Source organism: Austrofundulus limnaeus, unplaced genomic scaffold, assembly GCF_001266775.1.
Source record: "Austrofundulus limnaeus strain Quisiro unplaced genomic scaffold, Austrofundulus_limnaeus-1.0 Scaffold158, whole genome shotgun sequence".
Classification (NCBI taxonomy): Eukaryota; Metazoa; Chordata; class Actinopteri; order Cyprinodontiformes; family Rivulidae; genus Austrofundulus; species Austrofundulus limnaeus.
In genome coordinates this window covers 367,174-381,550 of record NW_013952560.1, presented here as the reverse complement: position 1 = coordinate 381,550, position 14,377 = coordinate 367,174, and the positions used below count along the sequence as shown (strand labels likewise).

The 14,377-nt window shown below is 41.7% G+C and overlaps 1 protein-coding gene across 8 annotated transcripts in view; it reads right to left on the bottom strand.

Moving 5' to 3' along the window:
* Nucleotides 1-14,377, bottom strand: part of foxp2 (forkhead box P2) — a 120,046-nt gene that overhangs the window by 24,322 nt on the left and 81,347 nt on the right. For all 8 annotated transcript variants that reach the window (XM_014016944.1, XM_014016941.1, XM_014016948.1 and 5 more), the window contains 5 exons: nucleotides 7,526-7,663; nucleotides 6,552-6,641; nucleotides 3,808-3,997; nucleotides 1,978-2,263; nucleotides 347-451 (listed from right to left, as the gene is read on the bottom strand). In XM_014016944.1, coding sequence (XP_013872398.1) covers nucleotides 347-451; nucleotides 1,978-2,263; nucleotides 3,808-3,997; nucleotides 6,552-6,641; nucleotides 7,526-7,663 — 809 coding nt within the window. The remainder of the gene's footprint in view (nucleotides 1-346; nucleotides 452-1,977; nucleotides 2,264-3,807; nucleotides 3,998-6,551; nucleotides 6,642-7,525; nucleotides 7,664-14,377) is intronic.

Below are 14,377 nucleotides of genomic sequence, written 5' to 3'. Positions count from 1 at the left end.
CACGTACATGCATAGTTCAGTTGTAGTTTTATTTCAATTTGGTTTAAACTACATATGTGTATTTTTCTTTATTTTTCCATTAATATTGTCTTTTTTTGGTCCTAAAGAGAATAAATATTAATAAAAGTTAAAATTTACTACAAATTTTTATTTTATAACGTCACCCCCACTGGCCAGGAAGGCCCCCTTTTAACAAACTCAAAGTGGCCCATGGACCACCAGTTGATCATCACAGTTGTAGCACGTGTTGCTGCTCTTTTCATCAGTGAGGGGGTCTTTTGGTTGTAAAGGCTGCAGACCCCTGGCCCTTCCTTTATTGCACTGTAGCTACGGAGCTTGTTCTTACTTCAAAAACTGTCCGAAGTCTTCGCACATGGTCTCACAGCCAGGCCACTTGCACACACCATGACCGTACAGWGGGTGGGTTCCACCGACTTCTTCGTGTAGTGAACTAGAGGCGGATGTGAAAGAAGAAAAACAAAAAGAGAGAGAAAGAAAATGAACACACAAAGCAGAACAACAAGGATTTGGATATTGGGGAGAAAAAAAGAGACAAAAATGAGCTGATTAAAGCAAAAAAAAAAAAATCAATCTTTCCAACTACATTAAGTCATTGACAGCGTTGACCTGTGTGTGTTAAGAAAATAGGTTCCACTAACGTCCCCTGTGGAAATCTCCACTGAGTTGGAGCTTTGTCTCAACCAAAGCCACCGTCCCATCTTGTAAAGCCATTATGAGGAGGAGGGGTGCAGGCTTTCAAGTAAACATTAAAACTCCAGACAGCCATATAATTTTCATCAGGAGATTAATACACTGTGTAACTTATGTTCTTTGAGGACAAGCGAAGGGGGGAGGGGGGGCGGGGCGCAGTTCTGGCGTTTTTCAAATGGCACCCAAATAAGTTACGACCCTGCCTAGACAGCACATCCTATTAAAGATGACAGTTTAACCTTTAGGCTTGGCCCTGGTGTGTGTGTGTATTTGACCGTGTGTGAAAATGTGAATGAGAGCACTTGTGTGTGTGTCTGCTTATGGGTTATGGCCGTGCGTGCATGTGTGCGGTCGATGACGACATGTGCGAGCCTGCGAGTGCTGGCAGAGCTCACGCTGTGTTTTACAGAGGGGCTTTCCCCGCATCGATCCACGTGTTAGTAAGCAGCGCTCCTGACAATACTCCATGTTCGATCATTAGGAGACGCCACGCTCTCCCTGGGGGCACGAGCAGATAAAAAGTCTGGTTTTCTTTTCTTCCTCGCCTTCTCATTCATTCTTTCCCCTTCTCTTCTTTTAAAGATATCCGAACTTCCTTTTATTTTTTTTTAATTATTGGTGCCGGAGAGATAGCGTCTACTTTAAACCAATTACACAGCACTTCCACCTTTAGTGCAAGTCTCCACGCAGACACACACATCTCCATCTCAAGTCCTTATTATAATATCGCCCAAGAAAAGCCTTTGAATAATGCATGGCCCAGATAGGCAGATATGTGAACAGTCAGTGTTTCGGTTGCTGGGTGCATTTACAAAAGACGCCATCACAAGGATAAACATCCCGGAAACGCCACTCAAGGCATCACATATTCTGTTTACATGACACGCAAGCAAGGAAGGTAATTTTCAAAAGAGAAAAGAAGAGAGAAAAGCACTAAATACTTAATGTACAAGGGGGTTACCTTGTCTTGTCTGCCAGAGAGGTTTGTTCTAAGTGTGCCTGCCTGCTTGGCTTTCACTCCCTGCTTTTGATATGTGTGCGTAAGATAAGTGTGTGCAATGGCACGTGTGGTCCCCTGGGAGAATGAGGCTTTTGTTTTTTTTTTCTGTAATATTTCCGAGACACTAATAAACTATTGAATAAATAAACAAAACATGCTGTTTTCCCTGGAGTTCGGATAAAACATGAAACGACAAGCATGTAAATCTGCTGTTGGTATCTTCTCTGTGCAGCACTAAAAACTGAAACTTTGTTTTTTTTCTTTACCTTTCTCGCTCCCTCTCCCTTTCGCGCTCTCTTCTGTGGTTGAGGGCRGGCGACTGTCCGTTGGTGATGGAGTGGTGAGTGATGGGCGGCGATGTTTTGGCGGGATTGGAGGAGGAGGAGGTAGTTGTAGAGGAGTTGTTGGTGGAGAGGTCCAAACCGCCGCCACCCACACCGGTGCCGGGGCCACTGTTGCTGTGCTTGATGCCGTTGTCCTCGATGGCGTGGCCGCCGCCTCCTCCGGTCACGTCTTTCCACAACTGCTGGAGTTCTGCGGGACTCAAACCACCTAGAAACAAACACGACCCATTGGGTTAGAGGATAGATTTTTGAAGCAGAAGACAGCTCAGCTAATTTTAAACTCTTACCAGTGCTCAACGATTATACACCCTTACTTTTTCTAATTTCATATGAACCTGCCGAACTGAAAAACACAACGATTGACAGGAAGTCATGACTCGCTCTACACTGGATCTGATCAGGTTTGAGGGTTCAGTTGACTCATGAGGAGCGATGATTGGTTAAAGGAAGTCCTAATAATTCCTGCTTTTATCGGTACTATTGCTTTACACCCCAAATGAAACAAAAATCTTGACTTTGTAAATGTCCTGATGCATCTCAGTAATCCAGGTAGAAAAAAATCAAAAAGAAAAAATAAGTAGGTCCTCTGGATGGGTTCTTCTTTAGTGAAAMGTTTCGTYTCTCCTCCAAGAGACTTCTTCAGTCTGATGAGTTTCAGGTGAACTCAGCCTTATAAGCACTGCCTCCACATGGTGGACAAACAGGTTAGTCACATGCAAAAGAGGGCCATCGCCTAACAATAGGCTTGATTACTTGATTACTTGGCTTGACTAAATAGAGCTAACCAAGCCTAATGTTAGGCGATGGCCCTCTTTTGCATGTGACTAACCTGTTTGTCCATGTGGAGGCAGTGCTTATAAGGCTGAGTTCACCTGAAACTCATCAGACTGAAGAAGTCTTGGAGGAGAGACGAAACGTTTCACTAAAGAAGAACCCATCCAGAGGACCTACTKATTTTTTCTTTTTGAYTGACTTTGTAAACTTTTACTTTTAAAAAAAGTTTCAAGCTATCTCCTAAAACTTGTTCACAATAAGAAGCTTTCCTCACTTTTTTTTTTGCGTTTCACAATGACTTTAATGTAACAACAGTCTCAGTTTTTGTCTGTTCTGCCTTAGAAAACTTGTTTTAAGCTTGGAAAGTAGTTACACAACCCACCAACAAAGATCATCCTGCCTGTTGTTTTCCATCTCCACCATTTTGGTGGTAAACAACAAACACAAGTGTTTACTTGGCTCAGCAGGAGAAAATGGAGCCTGTTCTCCCCTCTCCCTCTCTGTTTGTCCTTTTATTCATCTCATATGCTTCTCAGTAAAGGCAGTAAACAACAACAACCACCACTGAAAGAGGCAGGGAGGGTTGGGGAGCRGGGGGAATAGAAAACAACATAAACAGAGGCAGAGCTGAGAGAGAAACAAAGAAAGCCACAATCAGACGAGTAGAAAGAGAAGAGGGGGGAAAAGAGAATGGAAGACTAAACAAAACATTTATGTGGAGCGTTAAGGACAAATTGGATGGTAGAGGAGCATACGAATGAGGGGGAGGCAGACAGATACACTTAAAGATAACGCAACACCAACATGTGCATACCAATAGGAACAACTAAAACAGGCCAGAGAAAAAAAAACAGAAGAGACACTTAAAGGAAATTCACTTACACCTGCACACAAATCACAAGAAGTCACGTGCTCAAATATCACTCTTCCTGCCGCTTCATACCTCCACCCGTCCTTTYGTTCCCGCTTTCGGCTTACCTGGTGGGGGTAGGGTCTGTCCGGGCAGGGCAGCCTGGCCCGGRGCGGGCCCTGGCAGCGAGAGCAGGCCCTGCCGCTGCATGTTGAGCAGGTGCTGCTGCTGTTGGAGCTGCTGCATCTGCAGGAGCTGCTGCTGGAAGACGAGCTGCTGGGCGGCCAGCTGCTGTTGCTGCTGTTGTTGCTGTTGTTGCTATAGAGAGGAGGAGGAGGAGGAGGAGGAGGAGGAAGAGGGGAGCACAGAGAAAAAAAAGGGGGGAGTGGAAATTACAGAAGAATTAACAGCTGAGAAAGTGTCGTGTGTGTGTGTGTGTGTGTGTGTGTGTGCGTGTGTGTGTGCGTATAGAGTCCATACTCACTTGTCTCTGCTGTGACCTTAGCTATACCTCTCCTCTTCTTAAGTCTTTCTGCAGGTTTTATCTCTGTCTGCGCTCACTAAATCTTCCCTCCTGTTTTTTGGGCTGTACCACAATGATGCTGCCTTCCTATCTCCTTGTGGGTCAGCACACACACACACACACGCATTAAGACACAAAGCAACACTGACAGAGCAGCTCTCAAGCCTGACAGTGTATGAGGCTTGTGATTGTGTGTGATACTAAGCCTCTGTCATGACCCTCCTGCACCCCCCCTGAATAGCTAATTGTCTCGCCTTCACTGATGGGTCTGTTACAGCTTATTTGACCAGAGGGGAACTTGCAGGATGAGAGATTTACAGCTTCACGTGCACATGGGTGCACAGTCAACAYGTTTGGCACTGTGCCACCGCTGCCTCACTCGCTTGTTTATCGCTGAAACGCACAGGCTACTGCGTAAGCCTCGTGCAAAACAACAAACTGAAAAACATCACTAATAAATGTCAAAGAGGTCATTTTTACCGATTTCATAAAATATATAAAAGTCAATTATTGTTTGTTGTTTACGTTCAAAGTGTTACATTAAATTATCTTTGTTTTATAGGTCAGGAAGTAAAAAAAAAAACTTGTTTAACTGCCACGTTTATGTTTTCAGATTTCCTTTCTTCTGAGAACAATGTGTGCGAGCAGCGTGTTCCGCTTATGTTTCTGCCTATATTAAAGTGCACCTGAAAAAAAAAAAGTCTGGAATTGAAGGGACTGAGGACAGAGAGGGGAGGGGGGAAAACTTGTGATGCACTCACTGGAAAACAGGCTGCATAATAGACTTGTGAGGGGGGAAGCAGTTTGCCCCCCACCAACCCTCCAACCTGCCTCAAGAGAAATAAAGGAGCAATTTCTATTCCATATTTGATGGCGAGGCCCCTGAAAAACTCTATTCACAAATCCAAACAGAAACAAAGCCGCCGGGAGGTCAGTTGCGACTTCCTGTAAGGGGCAGCATAATGGGCTGATTGAGGAGACACTGAGAGCTGCGTTAGAGAAAAGAAAAAAAAAGAAAAAAGGGAAGAACATGTGGGTTTATGTGATACCTTTTTTTTTTGCTCTTATCAATTTAGATGCTTCCAGTRCTGTCTGGATGTGGCCCCCAGACAGACTCCCAAGGTTCAGCATCAACACATTTACGCAAATATGCTTAAGGCTGTCACGCTCGTCTCCTCTCTTCTGATAGCTGATAGGAACGAGGCAGAGCCGTGTCTGTTGACCAGCTGCCTGTCACTGTGATTTATGAGTGGCGTACACTGGAACTCTGGTGGCTGTGTGTGTCTTGGCTCCCACAGAAACAGTTTATTAACAAGTTTGGAGCATAACTCGTTGCTTTTTGTTCATGTTTCTTGTATAAATGAGCGAGTTTGTGTTCAGAAGCCACTCAAAAACACCAATAATGAAGTCAAACTATTGAAAGTAGCAGAAATAGCAACACATACATGTGTCCAGTGGTGGGATGTAACTAAGTACAAGTACTTTCTTGCTGTACTTAAGTACATTTTTCATGTATCTGTACTTTACTTAAGTAGATTTCACCATGGGTACTTTTGTCTTTTACTCCCTACATTTTACATTAAGTATCTGTACTTTCTACTCCACTACATTTCTGTAATGCGTTGAATTACAAAGTACATTCATGTCACGTCGATTTATTTTTTATTTTATTTTATTTTATTTGTGGTTTATTTGATTTTTTTTTTTTAGAAAATAATCAGTGGCGAGAGGGGGAATTGCTGTAATTTGTCCATTGAACAAAGCAGGAAAGTACCATTACACCCTCCTTCATAAAAAAGCAGAGCATCAGCGTGCCCACAATGGTTTCCACCAGAGGAAATGTGCCTTTCATGGCCTTATTGAACTGGTTCAAAAAAAAAAAGACTTGTTGAGATTTGATAGAGGAGGTTGGTGGTGAATTTACATCTTCTGCAGCTGTTGTCACAATATGTGATGATGCACAGAATCACAAGTCCAAGTGTGAACAGTGTCACAGAGTGTAAACACAAAACTATGCATTCTCTGCAGCATTGTTCACTAAAATGGCACCATTGATGTATTAAAATATACATACAGTAGGCACACTTCATGATACAGTATTGTAGACCATTAGGGAATACATTAAGCAAGTACTTTTACTTTTAATACTTCAAGTATTTTTAAAAGCAAGTACTTACTTACCTTTACTCAAGTAAAATGTTAATGTGGTACTTTTACTTTTACTAGAGTACAATTCTTGTCTGTTTATCTGTACTTTCACTTAAGTACAGTGTTTGAGTACTTTCTCCACCACTGAATGTGTCATGAAAAGGGATTGGTAGTGTCAACTGTTTTTCCACATGCAGTTACCTCTTTAGCCTGCTTGCCAGGATGCTGCTGCTGGAGAAGCTGCAGATGAAGCTGCTCCTGCTGTTTCTTGTAAAACTCCTGCAGGTGTTGCTGTAGATGCAAACAAAAACCCAAAACAATAATCRGGACGAGGTTAACCTAAGCTCTTMGTTAGCAAAATAAAAATGCATACTTGCTGAAGCATATTGCATATATGGAAGTGTTGTGTTAAAAGTGACCAAGTTGCGCTGAAAATAAGTCAAACTAAAAAGGTGATGCATAATGAATAGATAAGTTCATTCACTTGCTGCAAAAATGCTGTGCAATGGCCTGCGAATGCACTGAGAGCAAATCTTGAGTGGAGGCGCAGTAATGAAGAGGGATAATCAGATTGACTGACAYTTTTAATTAAACTTTTCTCTTTCCCTTAATCAAATCTGTGAATGAGAAATGCGCTTCCTCTCTGACACGAGCCGACGCCAAGTGTGCGCCTATCTCGAGTTGGTTCCAAATATTACATCATCCATCAGCTATCACTCTGCCGCTCGTGCGCCCCGCTCTCTCAGTCCCTGATGGATGCTTGTCAGGGAATTGAACCAGCGACACACCAGAGACAGTTAATTGGAGGTGACATGAACGAGTGCGTCAATTTAGAACTCTTCTTGGTAAGCGTGTCAAGGACACCGTGGTGTGCTGGCACGAGCGGCTGCTGGCACAGGAATGACTCAGGCTCTRCAGAAAATAGCTGTTTATGTAACTTCAAACTTTACATTTGGGTTTGTGTTGTACATATATCTCCAGCTCTGTCTCTAACTGTAGATAAACAAAAAAAAGTAAACGTTTATGCATCTACATTTCTGAGCTTCTGCRTCTTATCTACAACACAGCAACCTGCTGCTAACAAGGCACAGCTTGCATCAAGGTGTGCGTGCTCCTGCGAGCACTACGGGGTGTTTGTGTCAACGTGTTTGTTTTTGTTTGCGAGCGTGCCGTACCTGCTGTAACATCACAGCCTGCTGCTGCTGGAGCAGGGCCTGGAGCTGCTGCGGGGAGAGCACCTGCTGCTGGAGGATCTGCTGCATCTGCTGTGGCGTGATCACCTGGGGACTCATCATGGCCACTGACACTGGAACCTGGACACGGGTGAGGAGAGACGAAATGATGAAATGAGAGAAGAAGAAGAAAAAAAGACGAGCGCGGAGAGGGGCGAGACAAACAAGAGGTGACAGGAGAGAAAGGCAAACGATGGGAGAGCGGGGAGAAATGGATGACGAGATGAGGGAAATGGGAGAAAGTTTGAAAAATAGAGCGTAAGATGGCTTGGATCTGTTGGGAGTGTGATAATTGGTGGTTTGAGAGGTAGAGAGAGCAGGCCTCCCATGGCCGTGATGTTTGGCAGCCTAGAGGAGATGCTGAAGGACAGATGGGTGCTGTGCCTTTGTGTTGCTCATCTTATTTTCCTGCCTTTATCCTGCTGGGAAAAGCAGGGGATTTAAATAGACATAGACCTTAATTAGCAGGACTCTTGAACTCCCCCACTTCGGCGTGCCTATCAGTGCAGCTTTTGTGAAACAGCGTGGAAACACACAACTCTAAAGTTGATTAAAACTACGCTGATGAAGTGGACACATGGCAGGCACAATCATCGTGATGTGGTGGCCCATGATCGGGAGTTTGTGTTTACCTCATGCATTTATTTTTACACTAGACCATCGAGACTTCACTATTTATTTTTTTATCCACCCACAAAACCAGATTGTTATGGTCTGTGATGACACGGCTTTTACAAAGTGTCATTGTTCAGGCATTAATCAACAAGAAAAATAAACTGTGAAGGTAAGTAAAAGAATCTTATCATGGGAAAACAAAAACACAAATCACAGCATTGCTTTTAAATTCCTCTCACGCACGACGGCTTGCAACTTCTGAGGCAACAGATCAATAAACAGAAAACAATGTGAGGTTTTTTTTATGTTTTTCATTGCGCACACACCAACAGGGGAGTGTGAGCTACTGATTTTATCGTGGATCTTTAGTTGCACACAGCTGCTTAAAAGTTAAACAAATTTAGTAGAAAGTAAAAAAAATAAATCAGCTTGAGTGAATGATTTAGTGTCCAGCAGCAAAATAATGAAAAGGCACTTCACTACACATGTGCTCTATATAACTAGGTCTGTCRCAATAACACATTTTACTGGAAAATTAATTGCCTCAGAAATTACTGGGATAAACGATATCATTTGTAGACCATTTTAAACCAATATAATGATACCCCCACCCCCGAAACACACACACCCCTACCCATCTACCCTGCTTACGAAGCATACATAAKTTTACGAAATTTACGTGTGTAAAAAGTTACAAACTGACTGAAAACAACACACATCAACAGCTACTAACCCACCTCCTCTATTCAATCCAGTGCAGTTTTTTTTTCTGTATGTGTCGTCCTCTGATTTCAGGAAATAATTATGGTCACTTACATGCTGCTTTCAAAGTTTACGCAAGTTTACGAAATTTATGTACGTGAAAAAATCTCACAAACTGACTGAAAACAACACACATCAAAAGCTACTAACCCACCTGCTCTATCCAATCCAGTGCAGTTTTTTCTGTATGTGTCGTCCTCTGATTTCAGGAAATAATTATGGTCACTTACATGCTGCTTACAAAGTTGACGCAAGTTTACGAAATTTACGTACATAAAAAAAGTTACAAACTGACTGAAAACAACACACACAATAGCTACTAACCCACCTCCTCTTTCCAATCCAGTGCAGTTTTTTTCTGTATGTGTCGTCCTCTGGTTTCATGAAATAATTATGGTCACTTACATGCTGCTTTCAGAGTTTACGCAAGTTTACGAAATTTACGTACATAAAAAAAAGTTACAAACTGACTGAAAACAACACACAACAGCTACTAACCCACCTCCTCTATCCAATCCAGTGCAGTTTTTTCTGTATGTGTCGTCCTCTGGTTTCATGAAATAATTATCGTCACTTACATGCTGCTTACAAAGTTTACGCAAGTTTACGAAATTTACGTACGTGAGAAAAAGTTACAAACTGATTGAAAACAACACACATCAACAGCTACTAACCCACCTCCTCTATCCAATCCAGTGCAGTTTTTTTTCTGTATGTGTCGTCCTCTGATTTCAGGAAATAATTATGGTCACTTACATGCTGCTTTCAGAGTTTACGCAAGTTTACGAAATTTACGTCCGTAAAAAAAGGTTACAAACTGACTGAAAACAACACACAACAGCTACTAACCCACCTCCTCTATCCAATCCAGTGCAGTTTTTTTCTGTATGTGTCATCCTCTGATTTCAGGAAATAATTATAGTCACTTACATGCTGCTTACGAAGTTTATGCAAGTTTACGAAATTTACGTAAAGTTACGGACGGACCAGAATCAGAGTTTGTGAAAACAACAAACAACAGCTACTGACCCACCACCTTCATCCAAGCTGGCAYGATTTCTTCTACATGTGTCATCCTCTGGTTTCATAAAATAATTGTGGTCACCCACATGCTGMTTGTAAAGTTTATGCAAGTTTATGAAATTTACACAACTCTTGGCAAACCCAAGTTTTGGCACGGAGTGCATCCTGAGGCGTCACCAGCTTAAAGAAGACATCGGAAAACCGAAGACACTCACTGGACTGCAGAGGTTAAGAGATCAYGCGCTCGGCTAACCTGACGCAACATTTCACTCCTCCCTATGCTAAGGGGTAGAAAAGCAGGAGACATGAATTAAAATTATCAACCTCATTTTAATTTATTGTGTGATTATTTGATTTATAGCTTAACAGGAAATGCCTTTATATGGCATTTAAAAACACTATAATTGATCTTAAGTTTGTAGTTTCTGGCACAATAATATTTTAATATAGTGCTATCAGAGCTGGATGTTGCAGACAGCTTGATGTAATTCAACAGTTAAAGCATCAACAGTGTAACACCTTCACTGATTCTAATTGCARCGGTGTTTGGCTTGAAGCTGCCATGACAGTAGCTAGCCTATATGGTGTGTCAAGGGGCCAATAAGACATCCCTGTCCTCATCGCCAGCTAATCAAGCTGGCTTGATTACTTTCCATGCATGTCTCTCCTTCCTCCCTCCTTCGCTCTCTTCCTCTCCCTCTGTCAGGCCTTGACACGTCCTTGTTTAGCTCTCCTCTCCTCGAACGCGCCCCCCACCCCAGGTTTTTTTTCCCCCCTCTTTGATTAGCTGAGACATTTGCATGGTCACTACACATTTTTCATTTTAGAAGTCATTATGCATTAGTGGCTCCTGATCGCCCGCCTTGACTAATCCTGATGAACTGAAAATCACAGCTGAAGGTCAACTTCCAGCCGGCCCCGCTGCACATTCATATTCATATTCAAACAAATCCTGCCTCCATTGTTCATTAGGGTCTTAGAGAGAAGGGACTCCATCGAAGGTGGAGGAGATGGGAGAAGGAGGAGGAGGAGGATGTTGTGGTGCGTCTCTTTTCTTCTTCGGACTCCTCGATGCAAGAGGACAAGAGAAATTGCATTCACAATAAACGAGTTGCTGAACAAAAGCTGTCAAAAGTTGCAAATTAAACAGTCCGTGTGTAATTATGCAAATGCAGTGCTTACACCTTCAATGTTATTAACYCTTAAAGGTACATTTGCTAGGTAAGTAATTACCCTCGCAGTCACTCTTGGTTTTGTGTTAGATGCCATTACAATGGGACAAGTGCAGCAGAAAAACAACAGGAGAGATGCACACATTTAGGTCATTAATTGGGGGAAAGGTTCAAAGATGTTTAGGTCCACAGAAAGGATGCAGACAAACCCCATGAAGGCTTTACCACTAATATATGCGCATACATATGTAAAGTGGAATTAAATATAAATTGTACATTGTGTGTAGTGTGGGTGGTGAAATATAGGCACTCAAAGTCAGGTATCTGGAAATGAATGATGTAGGATTTCAGTAACACTGAATACAAAATGCACACAACTAAAACCGAGATCTGCAATATTAAACAGAAAACATTTGATCAAATATGTGGCTTGCTTCTTTGCTGTCATTAGCTTTTTAACCAAATGACTGATAATCACCAGGACCAAAAAATAAAAATAAAAAATAGAAAGAAAGAAAAGACAGGAGGAAAGAAAAGAGGGGAGAAAAGGCAGTGGCCCACATCCACTGTGAAGTGCAGCACAATGCTAATTCCAGCATTTAACTGCATGCTTTTCTGCTTGACGTATCAGAGGCTCCAAGATGAAAGCAGATAAGTAATTGCTCTCCTGGTTCTTATTCTTCACTGACAACCCATAAATTTAATTTTACACACACGTTCATTTACATTTTCGAGTATATGACATGATAATTGCGGCAATATAACACCTCCATTCTGCAGGATCCTGCAGGAGGGCTTGATTGACGTGAGCGCTGAATTGAAAGGAACAGGAGGCTGAATTGCCTCTCCTTGAAATGATTTTGCCACGAAGGGATAAAATTAATGAGCATTTAGTGGACGTTGGCAGTGGCGTAAACATCCACGCGCCGTGAATAGACTATCACAGAAAGAAGAGCAGTGATATCCAATTGGACTCTGCTTCTCTGTAATCCAAAAAGGCAAGGCTGTATTTCCAGCCCTGGTGCACAAAAAGTATTAATTGGATTTATTAAATTGTTGGAAATGAGCTACAGCTGATGGAGCCTCTGAGGTACTTAATAACTGAAAAGGTTAGTCTCTTTATCTTAATATTGCAAATTTGGAAGGAAAAAAAAGCTTGCAAATGACTTTAAAAAAAGAGACATTTGAATGTAACCACTAATTTAGAGACACTTCAAAATACCACTTGTTTTAAACCGAGCTCAACATTTAAACCCTTGTTTGTGTACCTTTGCGTGGAAAATAATGAGCCGCACTGACGTGAACTTTGAAGTTATGTGGTTTGTCCCCAAAGCTGAACAGCAACAACAAAGCACCTTTAAATTGGCTCATGATGCAAAAAACACCGAAGGGGGCCCACACAAGAACAAGCAGATCATTTCAACACTCTCGTCTTCCACTGTGCTTCGCAAAAGGTCAAGATCAGGTGCTTCCACGAGTCAAATCCACCATCCAAATCTCTCTAAGCATTTGATTTTACATTGACGGAAAACTGTAGCGTTTGGAATTGTTGTTTTGTTTTGTTTTGCTGGGGACATTACATTTTGTTGTGTATTCCAGGGTTCCTACAGTTTACAGCAAGTTCAATTTAAGACTTTTTAAGACTTTTTAATGCCAACTGAAATTAAATTTAACACCAATTTCATAATAAACACTAGTGAAAAAATAAAACTAACAGAAACTCATGAATCAAAGTGTTTTTGGTTGAATTATTCAAATGTTGCTAATAGACCAACTGTTTTTATCCATATCTAACTATAGCAGAAACATTCTTAGCAGTCGGTTTAACGACCCAAAATTTAGAGTTTTAGGACCCACAGAGGGGTCTTAACCCCAATTTGCTGTAGATGAAACCTTGAAGTGCCTATAACATCAAAGTTTGTAAGAAAAGTGAATGCATTTCTTAAAAGACATCATTATTAACATTTTACAAAACAAATTTCACGTCGCTCAGATGAACGGTTGTTGAAATATTTGCATGTGAAATAACAGGAAGTGATGTCAAAGGGGAATGTCTGCATGTAAATATTTGAATAAATAAATGTTACTAATTATTTTAATATTTGAAATGAATTAAAATCATCCTACTTACAATGTGTTAACATTTTTAAGACTTCTGAAAGATTGATTTAAGACATTTTAAGGCTAATTAAGGTCATATTTTTCTTTTGATGAATTCAAGGCCTTTTAAAGACTTTTTAAGGATCTGCAGGAACCCTGTATTCTTTTGATTTGATCTCATTTGTATAAATAGAAACAGTGCAGCAGTTCTCAGTGACGTCCTGTCTGGACAGAGACGTTAGCCGAGCCACAGCTACTGCAAAGATAAATGCATTGAGAGAAAAAAAAAACACTGTCTTCAATTACTGTGACTCTTTGGCAGGAGAGTGACTTCTAATTAAGCTACTGTCTTCATTTTAAACACACTCAAAGTCATCAGGAAATCAAGCAAAAAAAAAGGGGGGGGGGAGAGAAACCCCTCCATCAATGTGATCAACTATATTTTATCTCACTCGTGAATCCCAGGAGAGCACTAGACCGAAACTCTTACAACCCACGTTGCAACTCCATTTCTGTTCTGATCATTTAACAGCTGATTTCAGCCACAATAATGCTGGTCGCCAAGACAGTCCACAGGGAGACGGACACTGCAACGGGGCAAGCTGGCGGACATCCAGTTCTTAACTTCAAGAACGACCATCAGAAGTTAGTGTCAAACCAAGCACACAAGAGCGCTTCCCTCAAATGCATGTTCAGCTTAGGGAGATCAATACTCCAGATTGTCAGAGCTGAACTTAAGTAGATTACTGAATGTTTTCCTAAATCAATTTCTAAAGCAGTTTGGCAGCAGTGCATGGTAAGTGCAATTTATCATAACATAAAGACCCATCATGTAAAAGCATCTAATAAAAATGCCTGAGGAGCTTGTGATGGGCTTAGCACAATTTCCATATTGATTTATCTCTACATGGAGAAACTTGGTGATTAAGCCTCTTGAATGCTGTGTACACCAGCGTGGCAGAGCAAAAAACAGCTCCCGCACATTGTTTGTTTCATTATCAGCGTGTTGTCACACCTTTATCTCCGAACTGGCACACAGTTCACTCCCGATTGATAATCGCCGGCCTCCCTAAACGGGAGCAACAGAGAGAGTGAAGGGGTGGGGGGGGATTAAAAGGAAAGT